The 23487-nt window shown below is 38.1% G+C and overlaps 1 protein-coding gene across 4 annotated transcripts in view; it reads right to left on the reverse strand.

The window, feature by feature from the left end:
- LOC105220698 (cation-independent mannose-6-phosphate receptor) overlaps positions 1-23487 on the reverse strand; it is a 114314-nt gene that overhangs the window by 73503 nt on the left and 17324 nt on the right. For 3 of the 4 annotated variants that reach the window (XM_054229817.1, XM_054229831.1, XM_054229823.1), the window contains 5 exons: positions 20122-20558; positions 19788-19904; positions 4492-4656; positions 1972-2151; positions 1726-1840 (listed from right to left, as the gene is read on the reverse strand). In XM_054229817.1, the coding sequence (XP_054085792.1) occupies positions 1726-1840; positions 1972-2151; positions 4492-4656; positions 19788-19904; positions 20122-20558 (1014 nt within the window). The remainder of the gene's footprint in view (positions 1-1725; positions 1841-1971; positions 2152-4491; positions 4657-19787; positions 19905-20121; positions 20559-23487) is intronic. The other variant, XM_011197146.3, reaches the window with a different exon arrangement.

Here is a 23487-nt window from a genome sequence, read left to right on the forward strand (position 1 = left end):
CTTATCTTAGCTTAATTATGATTCATAGAAGATTACATGAAAGATACCTCAAGTTAACCACATGCCGCGCATTGTACCAGCAATTTTTATCCACGAGGTACATATATGTGACTTGGATCACACGACTCGTAGTTGTCGCCGACTTGCCGCAGCCGTCGTCGTCGTCGACATATTAAAAATTCATAGACCACGGAAACAAAGCAAGTTTTTTTCCATTATCTGGCGGATTTCATTTTTAAATTCCTGCTGCTTTCGGTACTTTCTTGTATTGGTTTTACCAAACGTTACTGGGGAAAAAGGTGAACAACAAAAAGACGAAAGGAGTGTATATGTCTAGCATTGGTTTACATAAAAAACAACAGCACTGGTAAGCTTCATACCGACTGCCGAGCTGCCGAGCTCCAGCAGCCATGGAGCTAAGCGAGCGCAAAGCTGCAGCGCATATGGCGGCGTATGAAGCGCCGTTGGCGCAACTTACAATGCAGCAAAAAACCATGAAGCACTGCAAACAAGGATGCGACCGGCAACAGTGTAAAACGAGACGCGGCAAAACGGAAGTAAGACGATGCACTCATCCGGCTTCCATATGCAAGAAAACGCTTTGCAACATGGCTGGAGAATGTGGTCTTTATTTAAAGCTCAACAAAAAGTTTGAATGCATGGATGTTCTGGAGCAAAAGGTGTTTCAATAGGAATGCTGTGATTGAGTATTTTGAGGACTTCCGAGACTAAGCTCAGGACTTCGGAGACTGAGCTCGGACTAAAATAACTTTTAAAGCAGTTCGACTTGGTTAAAATTGATTGGACAAGAATTCAAAATTCGATATAGAAACCGACACATTCTAGGAAAAGACATTTGTTTCGCCATTTCCATTTCATCAATGCGCCAAAATGTAGGCAACATCTGCTATTAAAACACCCTTTATTTTGCAGTACAGCCAACAACATTTAGCGAAAGTGCCGCTATTTATGTAAGCTGGCAGAGCATGGCAGTTAGAGGATGAGTCGCGATAATATCCGTAGGGGAAGCCAAAGCGCGAAATAGCGAGATAAGCGTAGAAGACAAAACAAGCGCAACGGGACAATTGCCAATTCTAATGTGATTTACAGATTATTTAAGAAGACGAATAAGTGGCACATACGGAAAATGTGGAAAAAATAACGGAATAGCGATAAAAAGTTAAATACACTTGACTCCACAGAAAGACTGCGGGAAAATGCTCGCAAAGCGGATAGAAAAATCTGGCAGCGACGTTGTGGTAAATAATTTAAACGTTTGCGATTCAGATTTGAAAGTGATTTAGTCTTAACTAAATGCAAAAAATGGTAGAAAATATTATTTTCATTAGTCAGTGACTATGTACTTTTAGATCTAAAGTGATTTCAATGCTTTGACTGTAATTAAATTTTACCGCAAGAGATGTCCCTGAGGTGGAAAGCTTTTTGAACTATCACTTTGAAAGCTTTTGCGTAAATGAAAAATGGTTCTTGTAATGAACCATTTTCTGAATGTTCGGAGTTACTTGTGCTAGTCCAACAACAAAAATATTGTATAAAACTACTCCGTGGAAATTCACCACGGTGTTTATAAAGGCTTTAAATTCACTAACTCAATAAACTTTCACCGAAATGCATCGTTTTTATGAAAAATTCGCATTAATAGCATACATTTTGAAAAATATTATTCCATTGAGAAACATTGTAATATAAGAGTATTTTACTCACCACATGGTGCATCCGTGGTGAAGAACAAATTCACCAAACCCTGCGAGTAATCAGTTTCAGCTATGCGATTTTTACCGCAAATGTTGAGTGTAAAATCGCTATTACCGTTGGGTATCTAAATGAGAAATGGCAAGAAAGGGGAAAAGTTGAAAAATATGCTATAAAATGTCATTATAAATGCAATAAATGGCAACTTTCGACCAATAATAATAATATATTATAAAAATAATCTGTTAATTAGCTAACCTTCATCTGACCAGCGTTGGCGAAAGGCGCATTTTTCAGTTTGTAATTTAATTTAATATCATCGTTAATTATTTCGCACGTCTCCTCATTGAAAGTGCACAAATGTGAGGGACAAATGACATTGGTCGACCACTGGAATTCGTATTGACAATCTGAAATGGACTGTAGAATGGGTTTACCCTGTAATGAAGAAAAAGAAGGCGAGAATTTATTAAAGTAAATATTTTTCAGAAAATAAATTTTTCATTTTTTATTATTGTAAATGTTTAAGCCACTGTTTATTTCAATTTAATGTTTATCTTTATACAATCGCTTTGTTGTTTTATGCAAAGGCTACGAATTGGAAAAAAGCGGCAAATAAATGTTAACATATTTAAGCTGACAATTATGAGCGCAAATAGCTGTACAAACAATTTAAATGCGCACACACACACAAACATATTTACACAAATACATATATAGACATTTGCAAATAATGCAGCACTTTGCATATGCCACCCCCATACGCCGCCGACCACAAAATCGTTATACATATTACAATATTACAATTGGAGAACTGGCACTAACGTCAACAGCGTTTCATAACCGCAGAGGTCACTGCATTTCAAGGCATACGACATATATACCGTTATACAGAAGGACAACCAGCAGTTGAGCCACCCAACTGACCAACAAGCAGCAAACAAAACAGCCGTTATGGTCATCGCAAAAAGAGTGAAGCGAATGAAATGGGTGTTACTATATTAAATTACAATTACAAATCAACAGTTGCCATAAGCACAGCAACAGCAACAACAATGAAATGCAATAAAAACCCCACAGCAATAACAATCAATGCGATGCCATCTGCAACAGCAGTTCAGTACTCATGCCACAATTGAGTAAGTTGCAGTCATTGCTGACATTATGGCCAATTGCAATATCACCTTTGGCAATATTCCATAGCAACATTAATAACAATAATATTGGAAAACAATTGCCGGGCACAGGCATATATATGTGTCGTACATATGTGTACGTGTGCGGTTGCAGAAATTGATTGGCAGATGCATTAGTGTTTCAGCTCCCACACGAGTGAGTCAGTCCAAAGTGTAGTCGTCATGCCAGTGTTTGCGTCATGCACCACTCGATGAGTCCACAAAATGAGTACAACGTGATGCGGAAAGTGCAGGAACCCAGTTGAGCTCACTGTTATGACGGATCAAACAAATGTCTTCCATGCTTACGAATTATACATTAGATAGTAGTTTGTTACTTCTCTGTCGAGATCTATACCTATCTACCTTCAAGCACACTTTCGAAACACCTTGCATGTGATAGATCCGTACCGGTATTCATACTTTGCCGAAGGCGTTCCATCGCACGATAAATATTGACATTAGTCCAAGTTTTAAAGATTCAATGAATGTTTTTCACAAGACACATTTGATATACCTCACTCTTAGGAGTGATTTTTAGTAATATTCTCTCCACATGTGTCAGAGAGTGGCTACCACACTTACTAAGTATATTGAGTAAATTGTTAATTCTCTCCATTAATATCATCTATCCTTCTCTATCGATATCCATAGATGTCACTATGTACTAGGAAACCTCCGGTCCTATCTTCAAGCATATTTTCGAAAGACTTTTGATGTGATAGATCAGTGGAATTGCATCTCACGATAAACATTGGCTCCATGCTTTAAAGATACAACGATTGTTTGTCAAAAGAGACAAGATATAATATATTAATCTCTCTTAAGGGACATTTTTAATGACATTCTCTCGCCCTTGTAAATATTATAACCGAGAGAAAACTAATTTGATAGTCTCTCCTTCTCTCTGTCCCCCTCTCTCTCTCTCTCTTTCAGTAGGATAAGCGTAATGTTACTGCATTACAAAGCGCCGCCAGAATAATCATTACCATTACTTTACCGGAATTATAAAGGCGAAAACGGTTTGCTTTGGAGGCCAAGTTAGCTCAGTTTCTAAATTCAGGTACATTTAAGAATTGGAAAACATCTATGGCTTGGTAAAAAGACCTCTCCTTACTAACAATAGAACTGAAAGTCCAACAAAAATTAACCAACTGGTACCAATCCACCACTGCCAGCTCTCCAGATTAGTGAACTCCCAAACTGCCACACAATTGACAGTAATATGCTTTTATATTATACAATATATACATATATGCATATAAATATGCCGGCAGTAATCGGCAATAATTGAGCCCCAACTATTGCATTGTCAATAACTGCCATTTCCACTCCTGATATATCGTCTGGCATATCGTGTAGCGGCCATTAAATGCTGTTAAATGACGCATGAGTTAACACCAACGCATGTTGGACTTAATTGTGGTGAATGAAGCGATTACAAGTATAATTAAAAACTGCCATACTTAACGAAATCCCGACAAATTGCTGAACTTTTAATCAGTATTCGTATTGTAACACATGCACTCGCATTGTTGTTTGTGTAATTGTATTCTGTGTAAGCCTCACATAAGTACATTTGTTGTAAAATAGAAGTACTTACCACACCAGCGAGCATATCACAGTTGAATTGTATGCGGGAAGAGAGTTCTGTGTTGTTGTCGGTGGGGCAGGTGCTGCCGCGTAGGTAACGCAGTTCAGCGGCGGTGCGATTACTGGCAACCAACGATGCCATTGGGAAGCCAAGACTCTGAAACGGAAATGAGATCTATTAAATTTTGAGTGATAATATAAATATAGGTTTTCATATAGCATCTATAAGATTCCAAAAAAAAAAATCGAAAAATTGGAGAGTGACGAATCGAACAAACAACTGGTATAAATGTAATACGCTGGTATACATAATTAAAATGAAATAGTTTAGTAAGGATAATACCACTTATGTATATCATTCTAGAAAGGTATTTCCAAACTAAATCGTACTAAATTCAACTTTGGAGAGTGGCGATTCGAACAAACAACTGGTATAAATGTCGTGAACTGATATAATAATTAAAACTATTTTTTTGAAAGAATGGTCAGCAGTTATTAGGTGTTTCCAAACTAAATTGAATCGAACAATGAGCATAGGTCTTAATGATAAGAGAAATAAATGAAAGAAAGCAATATTGTTTTTGTGAAATTTAAAAATACAAGAAATTGTGAAACACAAAACAATAACAACAAACAAATCGCCAGCGTGGAATGCAGGAAGAGTAGTAGACACAACATACGCAATGCGAGAAGACGTACGTGAGGGAGAGCGCATAAAACTTCTCGCAAACATAAACAAGGCATTTTGAGGCAGAATTTGTGCGCATTTGAATGCTTCCACGTGGGCATCGTATCACATAAGGAATTGCATTACATTAGGCTAGCTGCGAAGGAAAACGTGAAATACGACCACACTCCCCAGCGAGACTAAACGAAATACAATTGGACACCACCGTAGCGCTGTTAAATACGTTTCGAATTGAATTTCAAATGAATTTGCAAAAGACGGATGTCTTCGAAATTCTTGAATAATTCTTATTTGAGTTTGTGTCTGCTGGATTATGCAAGTGAAGTAATCATACACAAATTATATTGAAAATCATTCACCCAGCTGTGTTATGTAAGACTGTCTTTAGAATACCAAGGATCATATTCAATTGAAAATAGTTGCAAATCAACGCTCTAAATTTATTTCTCGATATTGAGAAAAATGTTAGACATCTAAACGTTATTAATTTCGTATTAATTTCCAATTGGATATTTTTTAAATTTAGTCTACATCCAGTGTCAAATGTTGAACCTACACTGACTATTAATGTAGCGGCGGATATATTACTTCGTGGCGCAGCAACCTATAGCGGAGTGGCGATTCACTCTTATACTCGTAGTAGAGCGTCGGTACTAGCCTTAAGTTCGCTAACTGTGCGCTCACGGTTGATTAAATAATTGGGTTGATCTGGGTTCCTGGTCTCTGTGGAATCGCTGAAAATTGTATGGGTGATAAGCTTGCATCATTCCCGTCCTACTTTACGGTGCAGAAGCGATGAGACGGCACTAGGAGTTTTCGAGAGAAAGGTTTTGCGGAAGATTTATGGTCCCTTAAACATTGGCAACGGCGAATACCGCAGACGATGGAACGATGAGCTGCATGTGTTATTCGACGACATAGACATAGTCCAGCGAATAAAAAAACAGCGGCTACGCTGGCTAGGTTATGTTGTTCGAATGGATGAAAGTGCTCCAGCTCTGAAAGTATTCGATGCAGTACCCGCTGGTGGAAGCCGAGGAAGAGGGAGCTCTCCACTCCGATGGAAGGACCAGGTGGAGAGGGACCTGGCTTCGCTTGGTATAACCAATTGGCGCCAAACTGCCAGAAGGAGGAATGCGTGGCGCGCTGTTTTGGACTCTGCTATAACCGCGTAAACGGTGTCTACGCCAGTCAAGAAGAAGAAGAAGAAGAGCTTGCAAGGTCAGGCACGTATGTCTCACTCATAGTAGCAAGGAAACATATAGGAGCACCGTTATCCTATTGTGGTTTACTATTGGAAATTGGCCTCGGCTAAGCTGAGCAAACGTTAGTCAACCACTAGCACTTGCACAGTCTACAGATCCTTCTGGCTTAAAGTGAATCGCAAGAAATGTACAGAGCTCTTCGCCATTGGCAAAATGCATCTCTACTTAGTCGTAGGGGTTCTAACAGGCCATTGTCAGGTTCCATGCTGTTAGGTTAAAAACCTTATCGGATGCTAGCTCTAGATGATGTCTGGAGGTGGACGAATCAAATCATCACAATTTTTGGAATATCCCGCCTTCGCAAGATCAAGATAAAAACTTCTCGAATCTCACATTTCTGAACAACCATGCGAAATAACGGATATATAAGTAAAAAGAGCCGCTTTGTTGAATCTTAATACTTAGTCAATGCCATGATCCTGGCTTCACAAAGGACTGTCTCTCATATGTTTCTCTCTGGAACAACCGTACAACCTAACCCAAGTTGTTGGAAAGGTTTGAATATGCATTAAAAATCGTTCATAAAAAGGATAGTTTCAGTACAATTTTTTTGTTTAAATTTATCCAGAATGATCCTAATGAAAGATTCTTAAGTAGAAAGTTGCAAATTTTTTTGAAATTTTGTGCAAAAATGTTTCTATTTTCGAGCAAATATTCCCAAACTTCCACAACTTCTATTTAATACCGAATACATAACGCATTTTTGGGAGCTTACACGGAAATGCACCCTCAACATAAAACTGAAACCATTCTGGACCAATTTAGACACTAGTTCTTAGAATTGCTTCAAATTCTTTCATCCACACACCAACTGGACACAACCTGCATTCCAATGCTCCTAGTACAAGCACTAACGAAACCATGTTTTTTTTATTTATGAGCAACGCCTGCGGATCACCGCAACAGCTGCAGCAACAGTTGTTGTGTCAACCAACACTATGCATAACAACAGAATTTTCGAGTAATCTCAACAAATCGATAAGTGTTTCTTAACAAAAGCACCAACAAGAATGGCAACAACACTTTGGCCAAAAACCACAATGCCACACACAACTGACAGTGACAACACTCGAGTATACATCAGCAACAAAGTAGCCACAAATACCAGCAACATACTCACACACACTCAGGCGCACGCATATAAATTGGTGGAGAAAAGCAATGCAGGAAGTAATCGTTGTAGCCACAAGCATTAAATGAGGCAGCACTCGCTCACTCAGTGCGCACAACTCGGTGCACTTGGCATTGCGCTGGATGGACCAGAGCAAGAGCATAGATATTGAGACTGCGTCGGCCGCAAATCGAGGGCTGCGTGGTCAGCAGCAGCAGCAGCAGCGGCTGCTCCTGTGGCTCAACGGAAATCAGTGTGTCTGCAGAATTGCAGTGAATTTCGATTTTATGCGCATACCAAAGCAGTTGCCGTTATGTATATATGCGCGTGTGTATGTATGTATTTTGGTCTGCACATATTAAGAGTTATCCTTTCGAAGCTTGTGTGCGAGTGTTTGACCAACAGCGGTTAAGGAAGCTTAATCCATACACAACCGATGTTTTAATGAAAATATGTATGTATGCAGGCAGCTGACTCAGCGTCCAACACAACAGACGCAAGTGATGAGTATACGAGTATTACTACTTATGTATGCATATGCATATCAATGAACACCCTGTGGTGTAATCAGACGATATCGGAATGGATTTTCAATGCAGCGAAAATAACGGTCAAATATAGTGAGTGAAACTAGTTGAGTTGGGTACACGATTCGGTCCGTGACAAGGTAATACATAGTGTTGGAGAGGTTTGAAAAACTTACTGGGAAAGCTTTCCAAGATTTGTGTTAATAAATCAACTGGTAAAGAGAGCTTTTGAAGTTATTCGAAATGTATATAAAGGAATATATTAAATATTTGTTGTAAAGTCTTGGCCTTGTTGTATAGAACATTGAGAGAGCATATCCCCTAGATAATCAAATTTTTACAAAAATATACTTTCGCTCAACGTCTGTCTATTCGAAGTAAATCTAAACGAAGAACCCTATTTTTTAATATTGTTAATGTATTTAGTAAGCTTTCCCATTTTATTATGTCACGTTTCAATTTAGTCACTTTTGTGCTGGAAAGATGAAAACCAACGACGATTCTCATCTAAAAAGCATCTTCTCAGATGAGGCCCATTTCTGCCTTAATAGCTTTGTCAACTCACAAAATGTGCACTATTAGGGTGAGTCGAATCATCGTGTGGTTCAGGAAACGCCATTGCATTCCCAATAATTTACCATTTAATGTGTATTGTGATATGGCGCATCATCGTGCCTTATTTCTTTCGAAATGAAGAAAGAATTGCCGTTACCATCATTAGCGAGCGTTATAACATGAAGTAGACCGACTTTTCCCCTTCGGAATTTGATGCAGTTGACGCGTACGAACTCTATTTCGAACAAGACGGTGCGTCGCCAATACGAAAAAAGGTTTCTTAAGAGTAGTTACCTCTTAGCAAGCAAATTGGTACGACGGGCACTCTAGCGAACCCCACTACCATTTACGAGAATAAATTATAATTATTTCTCCTCAAATTTTGTAGAAGAAAAAGGATTTATCGACACCGATAGTTCCTCTGCAACCAATGTCAATTCACTCGATCCTTGCGTAAAATGCATTATTGAAACTATAGAACCCTTTAAACATTCATTATAGTCTTAAGGATAATATTATACCTATATTATCTATAGGACTGAGACTGTTAGATTCCAGTCATATGTTGAAAATAGTTAAAAGTAATCGAAGACGAAGCTTTGAGAATGAAAGCTCAATAATTCACTGCTGGGAGACTGTACAGTGGTTCCTACAATAGTTTGTGGTCAATTTAAGTTTCCAACGAATGCGAGTACCAGTGACATGTTTAATGTATCTATGTAATCAAAATAAGTATATGTATATAGACTATATATAGCAAATATTTGTTTTTGTTTTTCATTTTTTTATTGGTTGGCAACGATTTACTTTATCATCCGCTTATCTTTATCGCATTACCAAAACGACGAACGCTCAAGCAGCAAAAACGGATTTATTATTCCCTTTGAGCTTTCAGTCATTTACTCGCAATGCATTGGATATATATGTATGTACATATATATGTATTTACGAGTATACTCGTATACTCGCATACATCAATATGAGTATAACCTGAAATGCGCACACTTGTTGTAGCTTTATTTATTTTCACTGCTGTGCTTCACCGCTTTCGCATTTCTTCGAAGCTTTTTATTTCGAATAAATGCATTTTGGTGGAAATCTCTCACTGGAGGATATTAATAACATACGGGATTTTCGCTTTAATTTGAGCGTATATACAACACACAGGTGCAATTGGAAGCGTCGAAGAATTCAATAAATGAAATTGAATTGAAATTAGTGGCAACATGCGGTGCAATGTAACGGTAATGGTTTGTGCTTTAGTGGAAGCGCATTTTCAACGAAATTTCATTATACTGAATCATTTTATTAAAGATATCTTAATATTCTTTTGACACTTGCTTAACTATTGCAACGATAGCTTTAATTAAGATAGAGACTAATCGACAAAGAAAGCTCTTTATGTCGTTATTAGTTGAGAACAAAAAGTAACAGCGTTGCCTACATATCTGAACCACGAGGGGCCAATAAATTATACATATATATGTATATATATGTATCTTCGTATCTAATATTTACGAACACTATCCGGCAAACTAATCAATATGGAAAGCTTTTTTTCAACAGCGAATTTATTGAAAAACTTTTTATCGCCTGCCAACTGCGTCGGGCGTGGTTGGAGGCGAAAGTTAGCTTAAGAAAATGAGATAAAAAACTTTTCCGATTATAACAACAAACTTAATTTTTTCCAAGCTACATATTTATGTACATATATACATAACAGTACATATTTATAAATAACGGGTGTTTTCTTAGACGTGTGGTTTCAATGAGGAAATACCTTTTTCGGAGTTGGTCTTTTTGACAGATAATCTGAATTTATACTGAGTTTGGTTGGCCGTCTCATAATGAACAGACTTTCTCGAGAACAACGATTGCAAAAAGTGGTCAGAAATTGGGCCTCTCGGTTGGAATTTATTCGAGCCAGTCGCGGCGGTCACTTGCCTTATCTCTTGGCCATAATATTATATTACATGCGTTCAATTCTTTTTGAAACTCACGAACCTAAAATAGCACCCTTTAGTATGCCAGTACATGTTGAATTGTTGTTGTATTTTATATGTAGTGTGTTTTATAGTAGCGAAACTTATTTATTCTAAGAGAAAATTAAAAACCAAAAATACCAAAGCGGAATATTCGGAAACTTGGCAGAAAAATAAGGCATTAAATCAAAATGACGGAAGTCGAAATATTGTATGTAAAAACTATGAACTTAAATATCTTTCTCTTTTCTTTCTTTTTATGCGTTCTCGAAGTTCCAAAAAATATGGAGTAGCACAAGTTTGAAGCCGCCTCAAATATTTCACTATTAAATTAAAAAAAAAAAATATTAAACATATGGCAACCCTCGTAAAATAAACCTTAATTCTTAAACCTCATAATTTTTCAGTTTTATTATATCTATTTTTTATTCAACAAAAAATTTTCAAACATATGGCAACAATATCGTTATTTTTGTTAAACCATCCGTGAATTTCAGCAAACCTTGGAATTTTGTGAACAAAGTAGTTTCGCTGCAAAGAAGGGCTAAAATATTTTAATACCGCCATCCATGTTGTAGAGAGTATACAAAATCAAAATTTTCAATTATTCCTTAATATAAATTTTATAAGGAACTCAAGTGATTAAGTACACAAGAACAGTAAATTTTTACTTGCTATAAATAATCATCAGCCTCTTCTGCATTTATTCGCATGGCGCTTAAGTCAGCTATTAACAGCTTTATTAAATATTTAACTTAAGCCAATGGGATTAACACAATAAAAAGTTAGCGAAGATAAAACCATTTTTCTTTTATCGCATTGCAAATGTTTGGCAACTTTCTCGCACACCACTAATCATAGGCAATAAACAACTTTTCTGTCGCAATGCCACTCTTGCGTGAACCATGTGCAGACCGAAAACCAAGCAAAAAAGGACATGAGTTTATGTGGCGTAAATGATTTGTATACGCAAATGTTTGTATCGATATGAGTCTTGGTAAATTAAGTATGTATGGAGACATACAAGTGGATAATCAGCACATTTAACATTAAATTAACGTGATGACTGCGAAAGAAAAGTGCGTGAGGTGTATTTTGTCTTAGTAAAAATCATTTATTAAAGTCGAGTTAAAGAAGTTTAAGTTTCATATGAGAGTACCGCTTGATAAGTTAGTGACTATTTAAAAAAAAAATTTTACTAAATTTTCAATTAATATATAATATGTAAAAACACTTATTACATTAGGGTCACCCTTAACAGGAAAAGAAAGACAAAGTTTAGGAACAAGAACGGTAAGTCGAGCTGAACATTTTATACTCTCACAATTTATGTTTTTATGGAATTTTATTATGAGAACACACAATTTGACCCATGTATTGGGCATAATGTCAACTAGAATAACAAAATCATTATATTAGCATATAAGAGCTCCGATTTTTCTCATTTTCACCACCAAACTATATTATATCCCAGACTATACGCTCATTTCATTTTTATATCTCATATATGTATATCAGGCTAAAGCCTACCGCAAACCCTAATATTATGACCCGATTTCACCAATTTTTGGCACACTATTTACCGGTATTTTCGATATAATTTATCCATTAGCATCGAGGTCCTCATGTTCAATATGGGACCGTGAAAATTTAGTCCGATTTTGATAATTTTTCAATTTTGTTCTAATATCTTCACTGATTCTTGCTTTATATAATGCAAGACGAACGGATCGGATGGACTTCAAAACTGAGTTACATGAAAAATAGACGTTATTGTTAACCGATATCGCCCATTTTCCGTCGGTAATATCAGCGGGTCAAGAAAATAGTATCTATCAAATTTCACTGAAATCGGTCGAGTAGTTCCAGAGATATGGTTTTAGATCCAAAAGTGGGCGTCTGAGTTCAGCGCTTTTCAGCTACTTTTTTTTGTAAAATTTAGTATTTCTGACGATAGACGCGCTTTTAGTAGTTAAAAAAAATTACATCTAAATATGCCCCTCCGAATTGTGATCCTCTGTACAAAAATAAATTTTCACAGCTTTATTTATGGCATAGTTATAGCACTTGATAGGGTTTTGGTTATCGCTATTTTACGTCGGGCGTGTCAGTGGCCCGATTTCGCCCCATATTAACGCTATGATGGTGCTTCATCAAGATAAAAAATAAAAAAATTGTTTCTTATATTTAAGAACCACCCTAATGTCTATATAGATACAATATTAACTATATATTTGTGTAAAAATAATAATAATTGAAATTACCTAAGAAAAAGCTCGCTACGTGCCGCAGTAAAGCGCGTGAAAGGTCACTGAATTTGGCACGGGAAAAAATCAAATGCATTCGAAGGCCAAAAGTCGAAATTATCATGATGCACATGAAGTGCACATATTGTTACATTAAAGGTCGTCGCTTCTGAGCAAATGTCAGTCCAACAGCCAATTTGCAAGCACACACTCACACACACAAACACCCATAAAATGTGAAGAGCAACAAAAGATGTGGTAATTGAACTAATGCGCGCCAAAAACGCGAATGCAGTCATGCGAATGTAGGGCACAGTGGGACAATTGCAATGAAATTACACACAAAATTTTTGATGATGTATAACGGTAAATGATGTCTGCAGAAAGAAAAATAGAAATCATTTCGTAGTGTCTGTAAGAGGCCTCAAGAAGTTTCAAAAAATTTAGATGGAAATAACGGATTAGAACTTAAAAGGAACTTTAAGAAACCCTACCAAAAGATTATTTCAAGAGTTGGTACAATAAATTACTGAAAGACAACTGAAGAGTACTAAAGAATTTGAAGAGTTGAACATCGTGGAGAGAGATAAATAATTGAAGAATCGCTGAGAGAACCAGAGAAAACCTGATGAAAGACGGAAACAGTTTTGAGATGAAAATTTATCGCCAGAATTGAACGAAAATCAATCAAAACATACAGTTGCGGATTCTCTGAGAAGATTCGCTTGAGAAAACTGATACATTTAAAAATTATTTAGAATAATAATTTCTGATAAATAGAGGGATCATTAAGACTTCTTAAAACGACTAAATATCTAACGAAGCTCCAGATCTTCGCACGGCTGAGACTTTATTATTTTAAAGATTTTGAAAAACATCCTTCGGAATAGAAAACACTGCTCTTTCCAAAAATTGTTTTCTTAGCCACGATTTCGGCAACCAAAAACGCTAGAGAAGAAGTGAAGAAAGCTAAATTTAAATGCAGCCCTTATGCACACAGCGGGAGTTGCATGCATACCAAGTAGTTATTTTCTATTTGCATTCTCAGCAGGAGCGCAAGATATGCAACGAACGCGAACTGCGTTCAAGCGGAAGTACGAAAGCGGCGTTTAGCAGCAACTTTTCCGCAGCGACAAAATTGAAGCGTTGATTTGTATACCGCACAACCACACCACCGAATGCACATACTCGTATATATGCAACACTTCCGCTATGCTGCTGTTTCCGGTTCCTTTTCCGCTTCCACAATTGCCTGTGTCATTGGTGTGCAACTAAGAAAAAGAATGTCGCCGCATAAAGAGCGCAATAAAATAAAATCAACCGTCGCTGGCGAACTTTATGCCATCGCGCAATCTTCTGCTGCTGCACGCTGCCTTAGCGATTTCTTCGAATGCATATGCACTTAGTTGCTTATTTTCGACGCTTTTGCAACACTTGAGTGTTAAATGTGCTCGGTGGCACATGAGCCAATTGCAATTTCGGCAAACGCGCGCTTGACATTTGCCATGCTGGAGGAGTTTGGAAGAACACGCAGCATTGCGCTCTGTCTTGTCGTGTCGCACATTTTGTAGATTATGAGGTCACGCAGCGTGTTCGCGGCAAGGCACATATCACACCGAAAACGCACGCTTGCAAGTGTCTATGTATTTTTATGGTGTGGCTTAGTAGCGAATATAGAATCATATTTTCAAGTTGTCCCCCTATCCATATATGCCTGTGCATATGTCTGTGTGAGCATTTTGCTCCCAACTCACATCCCTTTGCCAAAAGTTAGTGTTTTATCACCCCAACCTTTGCGCTGTTATTATTTGAATTCTTTCGCTGCTTTCGCTTTTTTCCTTCAGCAACTTTCGGCTGTTAACTCGCTCGTACGCATCTGTCTCAGCTGATTTTTAGCGCGCAAATATGCCTTGGCGTACGTGCTCATTTTTATCGAATCAGCGTTGCTATGGTCGCGACAATTTTGCGGGAAGAAGCTAAAATATTTCATAAAAATTCAGAGAAGAGGAAAAATTTAGACGCGGAAAGAATTCGAAGGAACAGCAAATATTAAAAAATGTGTGTTTTCATACACTTTGGTTCCATGAAATTATTGTTTACTCATATATGGATACAGAGGCGGCACGCACGCATTCCTTTAAAATTGAATTCACAAAACTAAATATAGCGGTTTGTGGTGGGGACTTCGTTGAAAGCACTGAGGGGTCCTTTTTGTCAAAAAAAACTCAAAATGTTAACAAGTAAGGAAGGGCTAAGCTCGGATGCAATCGAATATTTTAAACTATCAAAATTTATTTATTTTATTATTTTAAGATAACCCACAATTTGACCCACATATTCGGACTACAGTCCACTAGAATCACGAAAATCATCATATATGTATAGCATATAAAGGCTGAGGTAATTCCTGAACCGATTTCACTCATTTTCACCACCCACCTACATCATATCCAAGATAAGATATTCACTTAATTTTGACAACATATCTCTCATATTAACCGATGTATTCGGAATAAAGTCATTGTAGTTTGTAGAAAAAAGTCCTAATTCAATTTTTTTAGAATTTTCTAAAGAAAGTATATTTTCGGTAAAAGCACTGTCATATTCGGTATCTGGGGCCTTGAAATTTGATAGTCCGATTTCGGTTATTTTAAGATGGGGTGATGTTACAGATGGATGATGTACGAGAACACGCCACTGTTGACAATTACAACTGTGAGCTAGTAAAAGACTTCGTTTATTTAGGTTCCATCACAATCGGAGGATCACTCTTGCCAACAGGTTTTATTACAGGCTCAGTAGGCAATTGAAAAGCAGAGCCCTGTCTCGCAAAACCAAAGAAACGCTCTATAATCATACCCGTCCTGATGTATAGCGCGGAGGCATGGACGATAACCAATAAAGATGAGCACTCCTTAGGAGCTCTCGAAAGAAAAGTCCTCCGAAGGATTTATGGCCCGCTACGCGTAGGCGTAAGTAAATACCGGATTCGTTGGAATGACGAGCTGTATTAGCTCTTCGGCGATATAGACATAAATACAATAAAATACAGCGCTGGCTGGGCAATATCGCCCGAATGGAAGAAAACACTCCAGCACGAAAAATATACGACACGGTACCCACTGACGGCCGACGAAGAAAAGGACGACCGAAACTCAGGTGGAAGGATCAAGTGGATGTGGACCTGACGAAGCTTGAAATCACCATCTGGCGCCGTCGTACGCAATGCAGAGACGACTGGCGAAGGCTTATGGACGCGGCCAAAACCGACACCTGGTTATAGTGCCAATTATAAGGAACGTAGCCGCGGATGTGAACCGATTTTGCGTATTTTTAAACTACATCAATGGGATGTAAACACAACATTATGAACCGAATTGCGTTCAAATTGTGACCTCAAATTCCTAAGGTCATATGTTTACGGTGCCAAGTCCAAGCAGTCTTACGTACAAACAGACATCCAGATTTCAACTCGTCTCGTCAACCTGATCTGTTTGATATACATAAGTATATTTAACCCTTCATCTAACACACCCGCTTAGTGTTAGGACTTATAAACAACCGTTAGGTGAACAAAACTATTTACTATCTGTGCAACAGGTTGCGAGAGTATAAAAAGTCCAAGCAACAAGACGCGACCAGCAATATACGCCTTAAAGCTAATAAAAACTTTAGAGCCGCTGGTCTTGAAGAGATTGCGGACTATATAGCTCTAAAAAGTCGACAGTACAGAGTTAGAATTTCATGGTACGAAATGCTGGATACCTCTAACCTTTATAAAAACTTTAAGCAGGGAAATTAAATAATTGAAATATCAAAATTGGTAATTAAATTTTTAAATGATGAAAGATATATAATACATATTATACATTTCGGGAATGGTTGACCAGAAGTAGAAAACGAATACTGAGGTCAAGAAATGATAAACTGAAGCTAAACAACTGAAGACTTATAAAGGATTGTATCGGTCTTAAGACAACTCCTTTTATATCTGCCGTTCTTTTAGGCAAACTTTTCTAATTCTATTTTAAAGCACCCGTTATTCGACACAATCCACCAATTTCGGACTACTATAGTGATACAATTACCTGAATCAAGTAATAATTTGCCAACTGAGTATCGCTTCTCAAGCACTAAAACTACATTAGCATCCTCTTCGGAGCTGCCTAATGCGCTTATCTAATGTAAGCACTTTAAATGCATTTACTCAGCGACACTCATCCACACATACAAGGGATAATGCATAATGCAAGTCGGCGACACGTGGGCAATTTCGTAAACCAGCAATAAACCACTTGTGTATTGCTGGAGCTGCACTCAAGAACACAACGGTTAATTTCGTGCATTGATAACAAACTTTGTTCGGGTCTCCAGTGTCTGCGCTTAGACTGATGCCTGCTTGCAGAATGCAGCAGTGTAAAAATTTCCCAACGGATGGTACAACAACAATGCATGCAACAATGCAGCAAGACAATACATATTCGGTGCAAAACAACAATTGTTACATGGTTGTAGTACTTCAAATCCCAAAGGGTAAGCCGACATGGACCCTACGCATTGTATTGTTGGTTGAAACGCAGCCAAAGGTATGCACTTGATATGCAACCCGTGCAAACTTCGAAGAATTATGTGGAAATTGCGTGCAAAAAGGCAAATTCAGCGTTTCAATGGTTGCCGCATGACTCATCTTCGGCAAGTATGTTGTAGGCTGAGCTATGGACGTTTCCTCATATTTTGCCGTATATGAAATCGGTTGCTGCATGAACGGAGTAGAGCTTAGCTAACGCGGACAAATTCACAATGCATGCATTTGGAAGAAAGAGGGCACCACATGCACGAAAGTAGCAAAATACTAGGCTGGATCCGGTTGTCAGTATGTATGCTTTTGGCAGTCCTCATTTTCAATTCATCACTTCGCATTCACCAGTTGCCATTCGATTTGTTTGCAGCATCATTAACACGTTAAGTCGCACGAAAATGCAAACACACATGTCTACAGATACCGTTGTTGCACGAATCTTTGCAGCCTTCCGACAAAACATTCACCCTTAACGGCTCATATTCATGCATTCAGTGGTGTTGTTGTTTTGTACAAGCTCTTTTGCTCAATTACTGTGCCGTGAAACTGTTCAAGTTCTCGCCTCAACTGTGTCTGCGATAATTGCTATTTGCGGAAGGTTGTTGCATGCCCTTTTAATCAGCGAATGCAACCAGAGATTATGAAGGTACGCCCTTTTTCTGGTTGCGCTCCATAAGACACGTCAAGATGAACTGAATTCACTGGAGGAGCTCCATAAGATACTTAATTTTACACATACGAAGCCATTGCGAAGGCGCTGCCAGGTCCACCCACAATTAACTAGAGTTGATTCATGAGATCCAGTATGATATTAGCCATCTCATGGAATAACAATCAAAGGTTGATCAGGACTCATCTCTTAGACCTGTATAGATGACTTGGATTATAAAATCTTTAAACATGGTCATAAATGAAGCTTAGGACTCAGTTAGAAGATCTTTAGCTTATGCCCCGAGGAAATGTATCATTTATAATATGAGCAACAACAGATAACAACCCTCAGATCTGACCTATTCCCAATAGCATTCAGCGTCTGAGCAGAAGAGCCTCGGACCCTCAGGTAAACGTGGAGGGTTCTATAAGAGTTAAAAAGTCAGACTGATCTTTTCTTTGAACTTTGATCTATGACTATAATGTTGATAAATTTTTTCGATACACTTTCCCGATATGCCGAATTCACGCCATGGTTTTAAACACAAATCAATCATATTTTTGAGAGATGTTGAAGGTTCTTCTGTTTTAATTTGTATTAGAACGGGTCAGGAATTGTATAAAAAGGTCAATAATGTCAAAAATACCGTTAATGATTTGACACTGGCTTTCTGATGGGTCTAAGAGTAGACCATAAACAAATTTTATGTTGTTGTTGTAGTCGCTATCCAGCCATGCTTCAACTGACAAGCATTTATAAATTGTCATCGAAGCCATCTAAAGATAAAAGAGTCAAAAAACTAGGTGTATCGACGAGGTCGGACTAAAGGGAAAGGAGTGTTAGGTGGGGAGGGTTAAATAGGTGGTTAGTGGCATGTGGGACATATGTTGGGGTCTAGTTGGGTTCTACTACAGTATCTAGGTTGTTATTTTGTTCTACAATTTAAAATTTCTTTGAGACCCCTATATATGAATCTCGGTGGTCTCACATCCGCCTAATCTGCTGTAACCACGATTCCATTAAAGAATTAAAATTATGCTTTGCTACCTCAAATACTACCGCCTCCGTCCCACCTCGCCTCATTTGAGGAACAAATACTCGAATGCTATCTTCATTTTCTGCAGCTGTTGCTTCTGATTTTGAATTTTCAAATCTTAATCACTTTGCTGGCACAAATTGAAAACCAACTTGTACGATTACCATATCGTGTTGTTGTTGTTATTGATGTTGTACACTCGAATTTGCCCATATTATTATTGACTTGCAACCACTGGTTGACAAGCTCAACGATTTCATAAGTGATTGCATAATTAAAATGACAATCTCACAGAAGAAATTTGAAGCACACACACAGACACAGGGCACAGCGCATAGAACGGTAGGATGGTAGAAACGGGGCACAAATTAAAAATGCAGCACTACTACGGTACACTCATCAACAGCAGTGCCGAGCCGAGCAGAGCTGAGTAGTGCAGTGCAGTACAAGCGCTGCGACATGGCACAATGGAGCGCACTGGCAAATTGTAGTGGTGTCGTTTTTAATTAATTCCCACAAGGAATTCCCAAGGATGCTTCAATATGCAAGTTGCAAACACGCCGGAGGCAAAAGCCTTGAACAACAACAACAACAGAACTTGTTTACGTTCCACTAAATTTAGAAGTGAAAATTCTGAAAGAATACTTTAATGCACGTAAGCTCACCTTCTCCTCTTCCGGTGTTGCTGCTGTCGACTCCACCTTAGCCATACAGGCTGCCGAGCCACCTGAACAACCCAAGCCGTATTTCGGCACCAACGGACGACAGACGTTGAGGAAGAACTGCAAAGCAAGAAGGAATGTATGTTAATATGTATGCCGAGATAGATATGAAGAACTTGTTGGCATGAAAATGAAATGTTTAACTGCTGCTACTGTGCTGATGGCTGGATTTGTGCGCAAGCAGGAGCAGACATTATTTGACAATGAACTTCTGCAACAGCTGCGTCAACCACCACCACCACCGACAGCCGCACAACTCAATTTGCTGGCGTCTCACCTTGGTCGATTTGGGCACTTGTTGTTCCGTTATCGATGCGTTATTAATTTCGGCTTCATAGTTGTCGGTTGCACTAATCAATGGCGTCAAATCGACCACCTCCTCACCGGTGCCGTCCTCCGAATGCTCCACATACACTTTGACTTTGCACGCAATCTGCTCATGACAAGCCAATGGTGTTTGAAAGTGAATTAGTAGTTGGCAATTTTTATTTTCGATTATTTTCGGACCCAATGCATTGCTGGTGTTCACTGTGCCATTGTCTTTAGTGGCATTGTTGGCGCAGACAAACTCAATACGAGTCGACCACTTCGTTTGGCCATCACAAAGTGCTCCATCGGTGTACAGCAAATACGGTGAGCCAGAACGATCGGCACGTAGTTGTGTGTTGGCCTGGCCCATGCTGGTGGTTTGCTGATTCTCGAAGAGGCAGGAGCCTAAGGGTAGATAAGGAAATGAGAATTCAAATTTTTGATTTGGTAAAAAGTGAAATTAAAGTATTTTTATTAAATTAGTTAGAGATAAGACTTATTCGAATTTTCGAAAATAGTTAATTAAAGTTATCGATAAAAATGTTTCTCGATACCCTAAAAATATATATACTCCCAGTAATGAAAATGTTTAGACCAAAAGGCTTCATTTTATTCTAGCTTCCACTTTTTATAATAGTTTTCCTTTTGTTCTATTTTATAACTTTAAATTCAAGGTCTCGTAAAGAGACCTCTATTGAGATTTGAAATTTTATTTTAGATGCTTGGAAAAGTGTGTAAAATAAAGAGGTTTCAGATCCCGTATAACTTTTAACCAAACACCTCAATAAATTAGATGTTAGTTTGAGCCATTCTGAATATTTTTAGAATAACCAGGTCGCTCTCTTCCGCGGCTTCCTCCAGCGGGTACTGCATCGAACACTTTCAAAGCTGGAGGGTTTTCGTCCATTCCAACAACATAACCTAGCCAGCGTAGCCGCTGTCTTTTTATTCGCTGAACTAAGTCTGTATCGTACAGCTCATCGTTTCATTGTCTACGGTCTTCGTTGTTGACCACAAATCTTTCGCAAAATCTTTCTCTGGAAAACTCCTAGTGTTATCTCATCGGATGTCGACATGGTCCACGCTTCTACACCATACATCAAGACAGGAATGATGAGCGACTTGTAGAGTTTGGTTTTGGTTCGTTGAGAGAGGACTTTACTTTTCAACTGCCTACTGAGTCCAAAGTAGCACTTGTTGGTCCTGCGTTGGATTTCGAGGTATTTTAGGATGACTACCAGAAAAAAAATTAGGTTAGAGAATTCTTCAAATGCCTGCAGACAATCTTTGTTCAGTATGTTACAGCTGCACTCTCTCACTCTTATATGGAAACAACAACAAAATATATCAGTTGAATCCAGTACAATAGCGTGGAATTCCCCACTAAAGTAGTGTAACCCTTGCAATAATCTATATTTTATTATACCAAAATTTATACCAGTTATTTGTTCGATTCTCCCAAAGACTTTTACAAAAATCTACACTCAAACACCATCAGATTCAGACACATCTAAGAACAAGCGTAACTCTTTATTAAATTCCTTGTAAAATATGTCAAATATGGTGTCCTGAAATTTAGCATACGAGATATCTCGCAAATGTTACTACATTTTTATGCCCATTGCCAGCGTACACATTACTAAACACACAATAGGCTTGCAGCGAATCATAGCTTCATGCTGCTCACTGTCAACCACCTAATACTCCCAACAGTCACCAGCACAGACAACACTCAATTTATTTCAATTGCTTGAATTTGATTGAGTGCTGGCTGTCTGGCCGACACCAACTGCCTGCTCAGCCATCCGGCCACAACACAACCCCTCAAGCATCCACTCGTGCTCAGCTCACGAAGTAGCACGCTTGAAGTGTGTCACTGCTGAAACACGCTGCTCCACCAACTTACAAGCGCACTCATAGGCGTGCGTACCCTGCAGGAAGAAATCGGAAAAAATGGTGCCTTTCAATTGCTGCAAATCACTTCACTTGCAGACATTTCCATGCGAACAGTACGGTTGGGTGAACTGCCGGTTTTCTCTATTGGGTAGCGGTTGTATGCAAAGGCGACTAAATCAATTCGAGTGATGTTGCGGAATCGAAAAGAAATTGACTGTCAACTAAATTGATAAATGACAATGTGGATTTGTTAGATTTAGAGAGCGGCTCATGGCTCATGGCGAGGCTTGTTATGACGACGCTGCAGCGACGGTGTGCAGCGTTTCGGGGGAGGCGGTTGTTCACCGATTGAATGGCTGCCTAAATGGTTTCGCCTAGATGGCTAGCTTGTCGATTAGGGGTGAAACTCATGGCTGTGGGTATTTGAACTGTGCGAATGTGGCAAACATGGAGTGGCTTGTTACGTCTGAATGAACGAGTTTGCAACTCCACAATGGAACAGTAGCAAGCGTAATTGAATTCGTGTTCACTGCAATGGAGTTGGAACGAGTCGGGTGGGGAGTGAAAATTGAATTTAAGTAATGCTAGAGATTGTTGAATTTATTTGGATTGAGTCTGTTATGTGCTGATAATTATTTGCTTATTTTATTATAATTTTTATTTATTTAGTTAAATCTTGCTATACTATAATTTCTAGGTTAGGTACGTTTCAAAATTAGGATTTTTTGTCTTTTGTATAATTTCTAGTTTAGGTGGGTTCCAAAATTAGGATTTTTTGTCTTATTAAAGAGTCGAGACTATATATGGCGTAATTTTGTCCAAAAAAGTTAGTTTTGTTTGTTCAAAATCTGTCAAAAAATCAAATGTGCTATTTTTTCCTTCGTCCATTAACGAGATTTTTCCATATGCTATCGAAATAATTTTGGTTTATTGATTTTAGATGAACCAATAATGACGAAGACGGCGGAGCAATTTTTTTTGAAACGTCAAGAGAGACTTGAATCTTAAAATCAAAATATTTTAAAGCTTGTTATTCCACTGTTCGGTGGTATATTAGTTCCGAGTTAGATATAATGTTCGAAAACCAATAATGATCTGTCAAAGAATATCTAATTTTTGTATTTTTTCATTTCAGTAATTATTCTTCTTTAACTGGAACCCATCGTTTCTTTGCCTCACTTTGGTAAACGGTGAGCTCTATAAAGATTAGAATAAAACATCGATCTAAATATAAAACTTTATCGAACATCTCCTCGAAACATTATATGAAAAGTATATCCTTTGTTATTCTAAAATATTCTAATGAAAGATTAGTTTGTTTTTTATACCCTGAACAGGGTATATTAAGTTTGTCACGAAGTTTGTCACGAAGTTTGTAACACCCAGAAGGAAGCGTCGGAGGCCCTATAAAGTATATATATAAATGATCAGTATGTTG

The sequence above is a fragment of the Zeugodacus cucurbitae genome, chromosome 2 (genome assembly GCF_028554725.1).
Source record: "Zeugodacus cucurbitae isolate PBARC_wt_2022May chromosome 2, idZeuCucr1.2, whole genome shotgun sequence".
NCBI lineage: Eukaryota > Metazoa > Arthropoda > Insecta > Diptera > Tephritidae > Zeugodacus > Zeugodacus cucurbitae.